This window comes from Zea mays, chromosome 2 (genome assembly GCF_902167145.1).
Source record: "Zea mays cultivar B73 chromosome 2, Zm-B73-REFERENCE-NAM-5.0, whole genome shotgun sequence".
Classification (NCBI taxonomy): Eukaryota; Viridiplantae; Streptophyta; class Magnoliopsida; order Poales; family Poaceae; genus Zea; species Zea mays.
In genome coordinates this window covers 16,545,970-16,561,981 of record NC_050097.1, presented here as the reverse complement: position 1 = coordinate 16,561,981, position 16,012 = coordinate 16,545,970, and the positions used below count along the sequence as shown (strand labels likewise).

At 38.3% G+C, this 16,012-nt stretch overlaps 1 protein-coding gene and 1 long non-coding RNA gene across 3 annotated transcripts; one reads left to right on the top strand and one right to left on the bottom strand.

The window, feature by feature from the left end:
- Positions 1 to 814: 814 nt before the first annotated feature.
- Positions 815 to 2,742, bottom strand: LOC103646047 (uncharacterized). 2 transcript variants are annotated; one of them, XR_561954.3, is made up of 4 exons: positions 2,345 to 2,742; positions 1,645 to 1,698; positions 1,361 to 1,387; positions 815 to 1,123 (listed from the first exon to the last, which is right to left on the bottom strand). It is a non-coding gene; the product is annotated as an uncharacterized lncRNA (long non-coding RNA). The 2 variants fall into 2 exon arrangements; XR_561955.3 differs by lacking the exon at positions 1,361 to 1,387 and having other exon boundaries at positions 2,345 to 2,731.
- A 5,110-nt stretch (positions 2,743 to 7,852) lies between these two features.
- LOC109944116 (protein FAR-RED IMPAIRED RESPONSE 1-like) lies at positions 7,853 to 8,691 on the top strand. Its single transcript, XM_020548775.1, has 3 exons — positions 7,853 to 8,076; positions 8,168 to 8,576; positions 8,668 to 8,691. The coding sequence occupies exons 1-3, from the start codon at positions 7,955 to 7,957 to the stop codon at positions 8,689 to 8,691; spliced, it is 555 nt and encodes a 184-aa protein (XP_020404364.1). The 5' UTR covers positions 7,853 to 7,954.
- The last annotated feature ends 7,321 nt before the right edge of the window (positions 8,692 to 16,012 follow it).

Genomic DNA, 16,012 nt, shown 5'->3' with positions numbered 1-16,012 from the left:
GTTTTTGCGGAAGATGAAGTGCAGAGACCAGAGAACGCTTTGCTAGTTGCTGCTGGACACTTAGAGCCGTTTGGTTTATTTAGTCAGGGACTAAAATTTAGTACTTATCTTGTTTAGTTCTATAAACTAAAAGTATTTAAAACACATTCAATAAATTATAAGATGATTAAAATATCACTTAATATTTTTCTGTCATTAGTGTAACTGAAATAAATGAATGACGAAAAATAAAATTTATATGATTTAGTTTTTTTAGTCACCCCTCGAGAGACTACAGACTAAAACAGTTTAGTCTCTATTTTAGTCTCATCATTTAGTAATTTAAATACTAAATAAGACTAAAATAAAGAGATTAATTTTTAGTTTCTAAAACCAAACGGACCTTATTACTTCTACTGGTTTGTCATGACACCATCACATCGTCACATGGTCTGGTTGGGGTCGCAGCATGCATGGAACCTACGAGATTGTTTGTTTTTAGATAAGGAAAATTTTATTCCGTTGCACTTAACCTGTCTTTAAATAAGTTCTACAAAATTTCTCCCAACGAACAGTAAGGGCTCCTTTGGCAGCTAGGGGAGGATAACCCAGGGGAGTGAGCATCTAGGGGTCATAATCCCTGTTATCCAGATTCCCTAGGCCGGTCAACCCGGACGGGGCTCCTTCCCTGCTGCTCTTTGGCAGCCAGCAGGGAACTCCACACCGTTCTTTCAGCAGGTGTGTTATTTCAGCACACTGCTCATTGAACACCACACTGCTCATTGAACACACTTGCATAAAAATGTTTGTCAACCTGAGAACTATGACACAAATGTTTGCATAAAAATGAGCAGCAGCTGAGAACACTGTTTGTCATTGAACACTGCTCATTGAACACACTTGCATTAAAAATGAGAACAGCAGCTGAGAACTCCACACTGCTTAATAAAACAGTCTCAGTGCATCATAATAAAACATAGTCTCAGTGTACACAAACATAGTCTCAGTGCATCATAATAAAACATAGTCTCATAATAAAACAGTCTCAGTGTACTCCTGAATGGCATGACCTAAAAGCAAACGCCATCTTGATGTTTCAGTTCTTCTGGCGGCCACTTGTTGATGAAAATCCCTTGTGTATCACCTGTTGATGAGAAAACTTAGACAAATGTATATATATTCAATTCCTCTATATTCAGTTCAATATCCAATTTGGAGACCCTCTGTATTTGGGGACATGAAAGCCTTTATATTCAATTCAATATTCAGTAATAAAAAGAAGACATTGATGAACTGAATTCATATGTTTATGAAGCACCTGCTTAAACATATGTAATAAAGAGAAGGTATTGCTTGAACTAAATTCAGATTGTCAACATACCCTGAAAACTGAATTGGATCAGCACATCTGTAATAAAGAGAAGACATTACTGAACTGGAACAAAGGTGTGGATTTAGATGTTTATGAAGCACTTGCTTATGTAAACATAAATAGCTGAACTCAAATAGCGGCAGATTTTACTAGAAACAAAATTGAAATAGCAGATTTAAGCAATTAAATAATAGAGGTAACTAAATAGCAGATTTTACTAGCAAAAAAAACTGAAATAGCAGATTGAAGCAAGTAAAAAATGTTGTAGAAATTGAGTGCTTATATATAACTACCTGCTTCAAATGTTTCCTTATCAACTCAATTATAGAACCCATTTGTTAGTATCCCTAAAACAAAAGAACATGTTTGAGAAATATGACAAGTGTGTACATGGCTGAGTATGTAGAATCCCATATTAAGGAAACATGTAGGGACAGTACAGCAACACTAAATAAATGAATGAACTAACCATATAAGATCCAGATAAATACTTTGTTCAGGCCTAAATATAAAAAGTGGTCCAACTAAAAATAAAAAAAATACGTCCTAGTCAAAATTCAGGCCTTATGCAGTAAAAAAGTTCAGAGAATTACTTTGTCAAATAAGATATTCACATACTACAAGCCTGCAAACAAAGGCAAAAGAAGTTCTTGAGATTCAGACTAGAACTTCACAGGTAGCTCAACGTTCTACCCTACTTACATTGCTAGCTCCTCGGCCTTGCTACAAATATCAAACTAGTTAATTCCATCAGTAGCAAGCATTCGACATTCATCTCTCAGTCCCAAGCTAGCATAGCAACCGTCCAAATTAATCATCCTTTCCACTCAAACCAGCATATATGGAAGATGGTGGCCGTGAAGGTGTACGTGTTGCTGTTCACGACCTTCTTCTTCTGGTGTTCATACAGCAAACTATGCCGTACGACTAAGCTACAGCAAGGCGCGGGTGGTGGATGCGAAGGCAAGAATGAAAGAAAAAAGGAGTACTCACGAGAAGCAGCTGACGAGGCAGCAAAGAGCTTGTCCCTGCAGTCTCGGCAGTCTTGCGCAAGTTGAGGAGGTCACAGACCTCGACCTCGTCTCCGCCGTCCGACCTCGTTCCGCAGCTGGCCTCAAGTGCGTGAGGGTGAGGAGGCGGCGACGGCGAGAGCGCAAGGAAGACGAGGGGACGAGCGACGGTGGGTGCACGAGGAAGAGTAGGGGACGGGCGGCGACGGGTTCGTGAAGGCAGGGGACGGGCGGCGGCGAGGTTCACAAATGTGGGTGCGGGAACCCCTTCCCGACCTCGTGAGGCTGGGGACGAAATCGCCGTCCTCCCCCGCGGATCCGGACGGGAGCGTGGCTCACCAAACAAATATTTTTTTTCCCTGTGGACAATTCAGCCCGCGGTTTCTATAGCCAGGGAATGGGCCGGGATCCTCTAGGGATCCTAGGCTACCAAAGGAGGCCTAAAGAAAATACTTTAAATAAAGCTAATCCTTCTAAATGATGGCCACCCATGATTGGCAAAGGTCTCCAATATACGGCAGGCCCATTTGAGAATTTGCCCATTTTCCTTATTTTGTAGGCGCACCATAACCTTGTCTAACAAGTTGACTTGAAAACGCCCCGTAAATAAGAATTGAATCCTTTTTTGCCAAAAATAATTTCATTCCTGCTCAACCATATTACCCATAGAATCACACTTGCGCCAACGCAAATTTGGGCATGCAAGTGTTGGCCTATATGTTGGAAACAATATTAAGATAAAACCAGGGGCGGATCCAAGATTTTTGGTCGATGGTGTCACCGAGAAACTAGAGTATATAAGGTTCTTGTTTCTAGCTAGTGTAACGACATATATTTTAATGGTACATTAAAATAAAAGGTTATAAGATACAAACCATTTAAATGCTCCATAGTAGTCCAAAACAGCCAATAGTCAATAGCTAAATAGCGTAGACATCAATATAAGCTGGTGTAAAAGACAAAGATGAAGTAACCTGAAAATAGAAATTTAATGTGTCATATATTGAAGTACTGATATGAAATAATTTGATAATTAACAATACTAATATTCTTTCAAATAAATCATAGATATTTACCTCTCATAAAAGCATTTTGCGGTTACGATTCTCCATCTTTTGGAATCGGTCTATTACAACATTGTCTGATATTGTGGCTAGATAGGCTGGCTCGACAAAGCAAACGATACAATCGTTCATAAATGTATTTCCAATGCGATTTCGCAATATTGTCTTCACAATTTTCATTGCTGAGAAGCACCTCTCAACAGATGCAGTGGCAACAGGCAAAACAAGCACTAACTTTAATAGTCGATAGACCAAAGGAAAAGCAAGATGCTTATTTTTGTCCACCATCTCTTTAGCAAGCTCAGTAATAGTGTTTAGATTAGAAAATCTTTCATCTGCTTGTATATTATCAATGTAAATAGGAAGATCATGAGCAAGATCCTTCAACTCATCTGAACTAAAATCATCTGGATAGAGCTTAGCTAATTCCATTAAGCTCTCTACCTTAAAGTCACCAAAACAATTCTTGGGGCTAAGAGCAGCCATGTAAGTAAGCAAATTAGAATTTGTTTCACCAAAGCGATCATTGAACTCTATAAGTAGCAAGTCAAGAACCGAGTTTAAACAATCCCATCTATAGTGCTGATAATTAGTTCTGTTTGTCTTTGATCTTGGTTTATGGCGATCAATATATTGTTCCTCCATTTCAAGCTTAGGAATTCCATGCTCTTCACAGAAGGAATATATTCTCTCCAATAAACATTCCCAACCATCATCTCTGATTTGCTGAAATTTTTGCTTGGTTAATTTTACCTCAGACATGGCCTCTAATATATCCTGATCTTTCCTCTGCAAACAAAGTGACAAAGAATTTGCATGTCCCAAGATCATCAACATCAAGTGCAAATGAAACACAAAATCAAAGTCCTTCAGATAATCTAGTAGCCCACGAGCTTGCCGTTTCTTCTTATCATTTGGGCCATCTTTTTCCACATATTCAAGAACTTCGACAACAGAAGGGAACAAGCTGTTAAGACTTTTAAGGGTCTTATAGTGAGAGCACCATCGTGTGTCTCCAGGTCTTTGAAGAGATTGTTCTTGGTTCAATCCTGTTCCAGTACTGATCTGTCCACTACCTATGGCTTTTTCTACTCTTTCTTGTTGACTTTGTCGTATCATGTCTTTTCTCTTGCAAGAAGCTCCAGCCACATTCAGTAGAAGAGATATCATGTCAAAAAAATCACTAATATCATCATTCTTTTTAGCTACTGCCACTATGACTAACTGAAGTTGATGGGCAAAGCAGTGAACATAATATGCTGAACCATTCTCTCTCATAATCAAAGCTCTCAATCCAATGAACTCACCTCTCATATTGCTTGCTCCATCATAACCTTGGCCTCTGACTTGTTTCCAACTCAATTTATACTTGGAAAATAATGCATCAATATTAGACTTGAGACAAGAAGTTGTTGTCTCAGTAACATGAATAACACCAATAAGTCTTTCTTTGAGTACTCCATGTTTGTCAACATACCGCAAAACCACAGCCATTTGTTCCTTATCAGAAACATCAGCCGATTCATCAACCAACAAACAAAATACATCACCACCAATTTCTTCAATAATAGAACTCACTATGATCTGCAAATAACACATTATGGATTATTCTAAAATTCAAAAACTGCATAGAGAGTTGAAAGTTCACATGTAAAAAAGGAAAACCAATCTTACCTCTGAAAAGCAATTAGCGATATCCTTTTGAATACATGGAGCCACCATCTGATGATTGTCAGGAGCATTTTTTAGAACAACCCTCTTTATCTTTTCATTTTGCTCTGCCAAAAGCTTCACTAACTCAAGAAAATTCCCCTTATTATCAGACTCTTCAGACTCATCATGGCCACGAAAAGCTAATCCTTGATGCAACAAGTACCTAACAGCATTAATTGAAGTACTTAATCGAATAAAGTACTCCTATTTTGCAATATCCCGTTGCTTCTTCAGTGCAAATTCGATGGATTGGTTTGGATTCAGCAAATTGTTACATCTTTTCACAGCTTCGTTATGATAGCTACCTATCCCACCCACATGAGTGTCAAGTCTTTTTTTATTGTTCCATCCAGAAAACCCTTTTGTCACAAATGCATCATTTCCAGCCTGACCTTCAATGCAATCTCTAAATAAGTAGCAATATAGGCAAAAGGCTTTATCCACTTTTTCACTATATTCTAGCCAATCATATTGTTCAAACCATTCTGGGTTAAAGCGTCGTGGTTTTTTTGCTATGATTGTTTGAGGATACTTGAAACCAGGTTGTGGTCTATGAGGACCTCTAACCAAATACCTTCTTCTTATCTCTTCCTGTAGCTTTAGGCCAGGATATTCTGTTATTCTCTTTCTATCAGCCGGATCATAAGCAAGTTCATCTAAATTGACATCTCTTGGTGACAGTACCAAAGAAGGACGAGTTTGAGCATTGATGGTTGATGCACCTTGATCTCTATGTGAAGTCCCTTCATCGCTCGCTGGCTGTGGTAATTTTCTCTTCAAGAACCGCTCCATCATATGGATTAATGGATACTACCTGTATATTATACGATACACAAACACAAGTTAAATTGTAAATAAATTAGAACGTACTTATATAATTGGTATAAAGTGGGCAAGGAACCCTACCAATAAAACTACTAGAAACTGGGCAAGGACGCAAGGTGCCAGCGCCATCACCCATCACCATCAATCCATCATACTAATACTTTAATAAATTAATAGAAAAACAAAGAACACTCTTGCGGTCTTGCCTGCACGTCTTGGGTCTCTTGGGACTCCGGACTTGGGCGATTGGGCAAAGCTCGTAACCTGCTCTCGGCTAATCGACTTGGCAATGGCAGCTCCGCCCGACCGTCCCTGTTGAATGATGAATGCTGACTCTTTCTGCTTTCTGGCCGGCGGCCGTAGGCCGCTTGCGATGGAAGTTGGAAGACAAGAGGACGCGGCGGCGACCTTTCATCGAGAAGGAATATGAAAGCACATGAGTGCAGGAGTAGGCTGCGGCGTCGAGTGTGCTGGGCCGTAAACTGTGTGGGTCGGCCAGCTGTTTGTTAGCTATTGGACTTTTGAGATGATGTCCTTGTTTACAATGGGTTGTTGTCATCTACTATAAATTTTAGATATATATATATATATAGGGCGTTGGTAATGGAAGCCCTGGGCTTCATATAGGTGCGCGGAGCCCCAGTCGGACGAGCCGAACGTGGTCGAACCGAATGGATCGATCCAGGCGGCCCGTTTTAATGCAGTACAGTTATGCAAGTATAATTGCTTCTACAAATATGCGTAAACAAACGTGGGCGACGTGTTCGTACGTGGATCGGTGACGTGTAACCCGTAAAAGGGGGAAGCGCATTTAAACAGACCGTTACGACACCGTAAATGTATTCATAACATTGCATAGATGTCTGTTACTCCCCCGAACAGATCGCCCACGATCAGCGCGGCCACGATCCTAAAATTAAGCGGGTAATGGATATGCGCCGTGAAATATGCGTCCACACTATTGGATATACGTTTGGTATAGGGAAAAAAATCATAATCTTCCAGAGAAGTGGTGAGTACGCATCATTTGATATTCCGCTGCTGGGTGAACGGCGATTTTGATCTGGAAGATGGCGGCGCCATGGGGAAACAAGACCATAAGTGAGTATGCGACGCCGACGTCTGTTCATAGACAAAATCAATGCTTGGATATCGTAACAATGGTGCAGGAAGAAGAACAAGGAGGGTACCAGTTAGCGTCAGATGGAATTACGCATACAGAATCAGCTACTGCTGTAAACGCAATTACTCCACCGGCAGCTTTGAGGGCCCCAGGGGTTGATGAACATACCATATTTGAGGCATCAAGGATGACAGTAACTGAAGGAGGGCAGCACCTTAATACTATGCGTACTATTGGTGATCATGAACAAGACACACCAGTGATTCTGCAGAGACATGTAAGTAATATTGAACTGATTTGAATTTTCAGTATTGAACGTTGAATTGTATACAGTATAAGGCAGCAAGAGATGGTGTGACATTAAGTATTTATATTGTGCATACACTGTGAAACTTTTGGCTGAAAATTGTTATGTTCTACACACAACATAAAAATATGTAGGGTACCATAGATGATACAATTTATATTTTTTGCACAGGAAGTTACAATTGATCCGAGATTAGTACCTAAAGTTGGTATGACATTCAGTGGGGTGGATGAAGCATATAAATTTTATAGTAGGTATGCATATGAAGTTGGATTTCCATTGAAAAAGTATAGGGAACGGAAAAATTGTAAGTGGTTGAATTGCTCGATGGAAGGCAAAAGATCAGTAAGGGGAATATCAAACCCAAAGGTACGTAGTACCAGTTCGAAACGGACACAATGCAAGGCCGGTATGAAACTTAAAAAAATTTATGATGATGCAAAAGAAACAGTTATATCAGTGCGTATTGATCTGTTGCACTTGGATCATAATCATGAATTTTTTAAAAAGGATACCGAAAAGAATCAATTACAATGCAACAAGACGCATGATCCTGAATACATGGAGTTCATAAGTTCAATGCAAGAGAGTCGAATCCCGCAACATTGTATTATGGATTATGTATCAGAAATGCACGGTGGTCCTGAGAGTGTGCCTGTAACAGCACAGGACATGTATAACCTGTAAGTTTATGATATGTTCCGATTGATATACATAAATGATATATGCTGGTTGTTGTTTCTGCCTAATGCTAAATTCTCACAATAATTTCAGGAAAAAGGCAAAGCAACGAGAAAGAAATGCAAATGATGTGGCAAAGCTACTATCCTTTTTTGCATCCTGCAAAAAGGATAATCCACAATTTTTCTCTGACTTCCAATTGGATAAAGAAGGCAAGATTTTAAGCATATTTTGGTCACATGCAAGCCAGCAAGGGGATTACATTGATTTTGGTGATGCGGTTACATTTGACACAACACATAAGACTAATCTGTATGAAAAACCACTAGGTATGTTTGTTGGTTCAAATCACCACCTACATTGCACTATATTTGCTTTCGCATTGTTGGGGGATGAAACTGTTGATACATTTGAATGGGTATTCAACGCCTTCAAAACATGCATGGGAACCGAAGGTCCACGAGTGATGCTGACAGGTATGACTGATAATAATGAATTAAATGTATATACATCAACTATGGCTTAAATTAGATATTATTTTCTTTATATAACATGGAATAAGATTCGTACAATTGTGTCATATATGTTTGCAGATCAAGATCCTGCAATGCCAGTAGCCCTCGAGAGGGTTTTCCCGCACACAATACATCGTTTATGTCTATGGCATGTGCAAAATAGGTATATGCCTTTTCTAAACGAGTTGTATGCAAGATTTGAGGAAATGGACTTTAAGACACGGTTTCAATCTATAATACATCATCCTTTGACTGAGTTGGAGTTTGAGACTGCATGGTCAATGCTACTTGAAGATTTTGATCTGCACGATAACAGTACTCTGGATAAGCTGTATGGAATACGTAAGGATTGGGTGCCTGCTTTTTTTAAAAATCATTATTGTGGTCTAATGTTGTCTACACAGCGTAGCGAAAGCATGAACAGGCTTGTCAAAAGTGCACATGTTGATGCAAATACTCCGCTTCATCAATTCGCCAAGCAAATGATGAAACTTCTACACAGTAGAAAGATGAAAGAGTCAAAAGAAGCAGTGGGAAGCATGGTGAGGATAAAATTGTTATGTCGTATATTGATACTTTAATATAAGTGTAAACTAATTTGCATTATATATGCCACAGGGTCAAAAGGAAACGAACACGCTATACATGTTTGAGATAAGGGTTGCAAGAGCATACACAAGGGCTGTGATGTGTAGATTCCAGGAATCTTTGAAATATGCCACCGCATTCAAGATAATGCATGACGAAGAAGGGGGTGCAAATGATTGGGTAGTGCAACATACAACTAGATCGAATAAAATTGTTTGGGGACAACACCAATTCAAAGTCACAGCTGATGAAGATGCAGGAAAGTATACTTGTGAATGCAAACATTGGGAACATACAGGTATGGAGTACTACAAAGTAAATATATACATTGAAAACATATGAACAAAATCTTAAGATCATTATTGTTTTATAGGGCTATTCTGTGTACATGTACTACGCGCGTTTATGCATCTTCAGATTGACCGGATACCGAAAGAATATATTTTACAAAGATACACCACCTATGCAAGGCAAGATGTTCCGTTTTCAAGAGATGATAGGAATTTGAAGGGGAAGGATGGAGAAACTAAGTCATATAGACAGAAGATGTTGCTTAAAAAGGCAATGAAAGTAGTGCATCATGCTAGTTTATCCAAAGCAGGAAATGATAGAGCCCTAACAGTAATGGATGAGCTTCTCGAAGTACTTTCGCGTTTGGAAACAGATATAGACGTTGAGGAAACATGTGGAACTAGTGGAGGAGATGGTATACAGGTATGTAATGTTTTAATATGTATGTTGTAACATATTATTAATCATATTATATTGATGAGGTGTGAAACAATAAAATCTCAGGACGATGATGAAGCCAATAGAGACAACGAAAAGGATGATGAATTTTACGAAAGGAATAACAAGGTTTGAATTGTTCTGTTGTTAATGTTTATTTGTAAATGATGTATAATGATCTTTCATCCAAATTTTCAGGAAATTCAAGACGTATCTATTATACTTGAACAAGGTGTGGCCAATGATCAAATACATATACCAGTACGTCCATTAGAAGAGGTAATATCTTTAACAACTTTACTGATTTGCAGGTATACATATACATGATTTATACGTTTGAGTTATTGGGTTATGATTGAGCTTAACAAAATTTGTGTCAATTACAGATTAATTTGCATGATCACGCAATAATGAATGTTAGTGGTGTCAGTGAACAAAATGATAATGCCAGAAAGGTAATAATGGTATAAATACTGTATGTTGGACTACATAATATTATATGCTGACAAGTATTTACTTTTGAATTGCAGAAACTGGAATTTGCAGTCGATGGGATAAGCTTGACAAGACCAAATAACTCAAGACCCAAAGGAAGAACAATAAAGGGGAGTGAAGAAAGGGTTATTAAATTGGGAGCTAAAGGTACAAAGAAAATGACCAGGAAATGTCAGAAGTGTGGAATTGATGATGGTCACAACAGTAGGACATGTTTGTCAATGGAGGAAAATAGACAAAGGTTGGCAAGCCTTGCTGGACGTAAGAGAGGACGACCTCCAGGATCTAGGAACAAGGGTGGCAGTAAAGCTCCTGATTGGAATGAGACAACAACATCTAAAAAACACACAAATGAGTTCGATAGTAGTGAGTCAGACAGTGATTAGAATGTTGTATGAGATACGATTAATTTGTTTTTACAATAAACCTTGCTTGTTTGGCAACTGATTTATATAGAGGTGGATATTGAAATCTAATAAATGGTTCGTATATTGCTTAATAATGTTGCGTAACTGGAACTACAAAACAGCGTATATAACTTGTGGGATGATCGTATAATTTGTAAACTATATACCAGTAATGTTGATAAACGATAGCAGTGAGTCAGGCGCGCGAGTAGTCTGTTGTATCTGATATGAATAATCTAAGATATAAAGTTGTTGAAATCTGATAAATAGATCGTATATTGCTTACTAATGTTGCATAATTGGAAGTAGGAAACATCGTATATGGCCTGTATGATAATCGCATATAAACAGATGGTAGTATTAAGCAATGAGGTATACATATAACATCTTCAGAACATAAAAACAGATCATATTTAAAGCACACAGAAGTGAAAACATCTGATGTTCACATATTCGCGACATAACCATAAGTATCCAGCCAACTAAAGTTCACAGAAAGAACCTGGGTAACACCCCTAACGCAAAGTAGCATGACAATTGTTCTGAAAACAGCATATATAAGGAAGCTTCCTACAATTGTTAACTGAACAAAATGGCCAAAATACCACAGTACGGTACATTGCCCACACCATTGCTTATATCTGACATAGTTCACTAATTGCGCGCAAACATAAATCTCTGGATATCTAATGGAAGTGGCAACGCCTTGTTGATGCGATGGAATGTGAGTTGATGAAGGGCATGAGCACGTAGGTCTCGGGAATTGTCCTGCAATAAAAGCATAGCTTGCATCAGACACGTCTATAGATAACATGAACAACTGATGGCAACCGGACTATAGAAACAGTTAGCACAGACACTTACTGGTTGATTGAAAGAAGATATGACACCTGCATTGTGATCATAAGATTTCATGTAACTCATCACAAAAAATCCACAGTCATTTGACCCTGTCCTCATTGTTGGGCAGTTAGATGGCATATCCAATGGAAAATTACCAAACTTAGGAAATTCTGCGTTGGGGCAAACGTGTTGTAACGCTTTGCTCAGCCTACTCATTATCACCCTAGCCCATGGGAATTTCCTGCCACCTAAATAAATTGGATCATAATGATAGTCCTTCCATTCGGTGCCACCAAGTTGTATACCATAGGGATTCGAATCTAAAATGTGTATAACCCGGTGGTGTAGATTGATCACATAGAGTGTCCAATGACCCCTGCTAAGCATAGGTATCATTATCTGTTGATGAGAAAAGTAAATTTAGGTTACATGTTGCTGTTGTAAAGTCATGATAATTAAAATGTACAGTTAATGAGCTGATGAAACTGTGAACAAAATGTTAATGGGACTTACCGACTTGCATTTATCCAGATTCACCAAAGCAGGCAATGTGTTGTGCAAGCAATTCTGTAGGACATTTTGATCAAACGGCTGAGGATTCTTGCTGTGACGTTCCTGTTCTTCAAAATTTAACAGAGCCTATAAAAAAAAATAGAGTGTGTAAGTATATTATGTGTATAGTTACAATAACTGTGAAGAAGAACCTACCCCAACGTTGACATCAAGTATTAATCTGTTAGATGTCAGAGTTCGACGATGGTTTTTAGAATCATCACGAACACACTCTATGAAACACTGCATGAAGACATCCTCAAGACATTTACCCTCCGCGAAAGATTCATAAATATCCATACAGTTTGCACTGTAATCACCGTAATCAATAACTACCCTGTATGATGAACAAAGGTATAGATTCTTATTTCATAAATGAACCAACTTATAAATACATTATTCGTAATTTGGGTTACATGTACCTGCTTTGGTCAATGTCCTTGGAACAAATTAAATCCCACAGAGAACGGATACACTCTTGCTCTGTAAGTGGTGGATCAGATCCAGAGATTGTAGTACCTTTGAGTGTATCAACCTGAAATGCAACATGGTTGTAAGTGGTTGAACATTAAAAAAATCAGTTTAATATCATAAAAAGCATTATGTAATATGTATGTTATCATACTGACATGAGGAGTTGGGGTCTGGTCAAAAACTGGCCCACTGTCATTTTGTTCCATTTCGTCTGTTGCCATTGCACCTCTCTACACAAATGTATATAATTAGGATAACTGTGTTGTATGTATAGTAAAATGTAATTATAACATGAGACATGGACTGCTAACAAACATTTTTTCCGGTGTCACGTCAAATGTGGGCAAGCAGGTGCAAGCTGATGTGGTTTGAGGTGTGATATTTGTGTTCCTCAAACTTATGTTTCGAACATCAAAACAGAACTCCTGTTGACAAAAAAAGTGTGGTTCGCATACTGCTAAAAAGAAGTATGCATACATGTACGTATAATGAGTAAAAATAGTATTGTCGTTGGACAAATTACCTGTTGATCTGAAACCACATCCGATTCGTCGGGAAAGGTCTCAAGGACTGTACGGATATGCTGTTGTCTTTCGTGAATTTCTTCAAACTGAGTAGCACCCAGTTGGGTCTCAAGCTGCGAAGCTTGGGATGGCATATCGGGTGTGGGCTGGGTGGCATCAACTGTGTGTCCTTGTACACAATTATATTGAAAATAATATATGTCAAAATTTGAATTATAAATCAAATGTTGCTGTGTATACGTGACAAAAACATAAGTTGTTAACTGTACTTATAACAAAAACGTATACACATGTCAAAAGATAAAATGTTCTGAATAAGGAATACCTGCTGAATCAGCCGAATCCCCCGGTTGCTGTGGCTCATCCGTCTCGTTCTCCAAATTTTCAGACTCGGCACGTAGTACCTCGTCTATCAATTCTATAAACTTGTCTGCTATGTCATATTGCTTGACAATAATTTTGTCGATGCTATCTTTTATGGCTACGCATGACTTGTCAACCTCCAAGTCATATGCAGCAAGAATATCTGTGAATTTAGATCGATGACGATGGGGGAGATCGTTGATCTTACTTGACATCATCTCTTTGATAGATGGAAGTTTGATGTTAAAAGTTGGCCGAGGCATGGGGCCAGGGCGCGGTGCATCAAAAATATTGGTCCTGCACTCCGGCTGGTTGTTCAGCAAAAAATAGTAAGAATCCATGTCCACCTTCGTATTATATTTGTTCAATAAATAATCATAAACAGTGGATATAATACATCATAAACTTGCCTCAGATTGGCGATCGATCTTAGGTCCAACTGCATAGCATGTCTCCGTCGAGCTTCGGAACTAGAAATAAAATTGTAGTTACTATGAGTAACCAACTGTGTAACTGTGCATAACCAACTGTGAAAATATGAATAACTTACTTCACAGTGTCCGAAAGATTCAGCCCCATGGCGAACCTTCCTCTTGTCAGCTTTGGTCAAAGCTTTTATGATATTCTTATCAAAAAATTTAATGCGAGGTGTGCCACTCTTATTATGGGGGGCAGCGGCTGTATGCAGGTGATCCAAGTAGTACAACTACATTAAAAAGAATAACAATGTTCAATAGCAATGTAAGTAGACATAACAAACATCGTAAAACATGTTACATAACTACCAAAAGTTAGGAACCAATAATGAAATAAATGTGCATACGGAAAAACACTATACTTACAAGGACAACAATGGAGCATCCATAGATAGTCGTGGAGACATTTGTGGTGATCCGGTTGTGCCACTTCTTGGCAGCTTCACATAGATCATTAAAAATCAACTGGCACCAGTCGATCTCATGGAAACGGTGCATTTCTTCTGTGAGAAGCACCTCATGATATGTGATGCCCCAGCTAGCAGTTGGAAACAGCAAACGGTTGAATAGAATGAGGAAGAAACATCTGATTGAAAGGTCATCATCCTCGCCTTTCCTTAATCGATCCTGTAGAACTGCCACATTGAACTCATCTTTGGCCACACCAAGCTCTGCCCTCAAGTTGCTTGCTGCAACTGCTTCATCAATACCCAAAGGTTTACCACCTCCATGATTTGGCACGCCAAGAATAAGATGAACAATATCCTTTGTGATCTTGAGTTCCTTTCCTGGACCAGGACGTATTGTCATATCCTTGGGGTCTAGCTTGTCCATCAACCATTGGAGGTGTGATCTACTGCACAGCGCATCTACTGTCATATCAAGAATGGAAGAGAAGCCTTTGCGTCTTATAGCCTCACGTTGTCTTTCATTCAAAAGGTTAATGCTTGCAATGACATCTTGAGGGTTGCACCTCACATTAAGCCTCTGTTAAACAATATACAACATGAAATAATTTTGTTATTATGAAAAAAATAATCAGAACATTACAAATATGAAATTGTTTGTTGGGTATGCATAACATTAACCTGTCGGGGTAGCTCCTCATGTTTAACCCTCTTTGTCACGACTTTTCTTAACACTCTTGTGTGGCTTTCAGAAACATTGCGCTTCTTCATAGCTGGCATGAAGTCATCTTCATCAGAATCAATCTGAACTGTTTCATTGGTCACATTTTGACTGTCAGCATTTGAAGGATTTTCAACTTCTGGACATGGGTTATGATGTTCTGCAGAGGGAATGTCTACACTGAAGCACTCCTGGCTTGACTGGATTGTTATACGCTTGGGGTTATTTGGAGGACGGTCGACTTGCTTCATTTTTTTAAATTAACAGCTGCATACATAATATACAATGTTGTAAAAAATAAAAGGTTACATATTCATATGTATTTATGGTGTGGTATGATTGAATCAATTAACCTAATTGTTTTAAATACCAAACCTAAAACATCTGAATATACTGTTCTCTATTTACATTTACATACCCATACTGAACTGTTTCAATTATTAGGAAAACTGAATATGTTTCAATAAAAACAACCCTTGCTATGACCAAATAATGTGTTAGCTGTAATGCTCTGAAATACATTAATGTATGCACTAAACAGATATGAAAATTTAAATAAAAAATATACACTAGGAGTAACAACTAGTTGACTGCTCATTTACTAAACACATTTACATAAATATTCTGAATATGTTTGAGCAAAACAAAACTTGCTATAACCAAACTGTATTGACTGTGACCTAGTGTAATAAATAATGTCTGTTTTGTAATAATACAAAACTGTATATGATTCAATAAAACATGTACTGAACTGTTCAAAAAATAAGTGAATAACAGACCTTGCTGTAACAAAAAAATGCATTAGCTGCAATCATCTGAAAATACATAAATGTATGCACTAAAC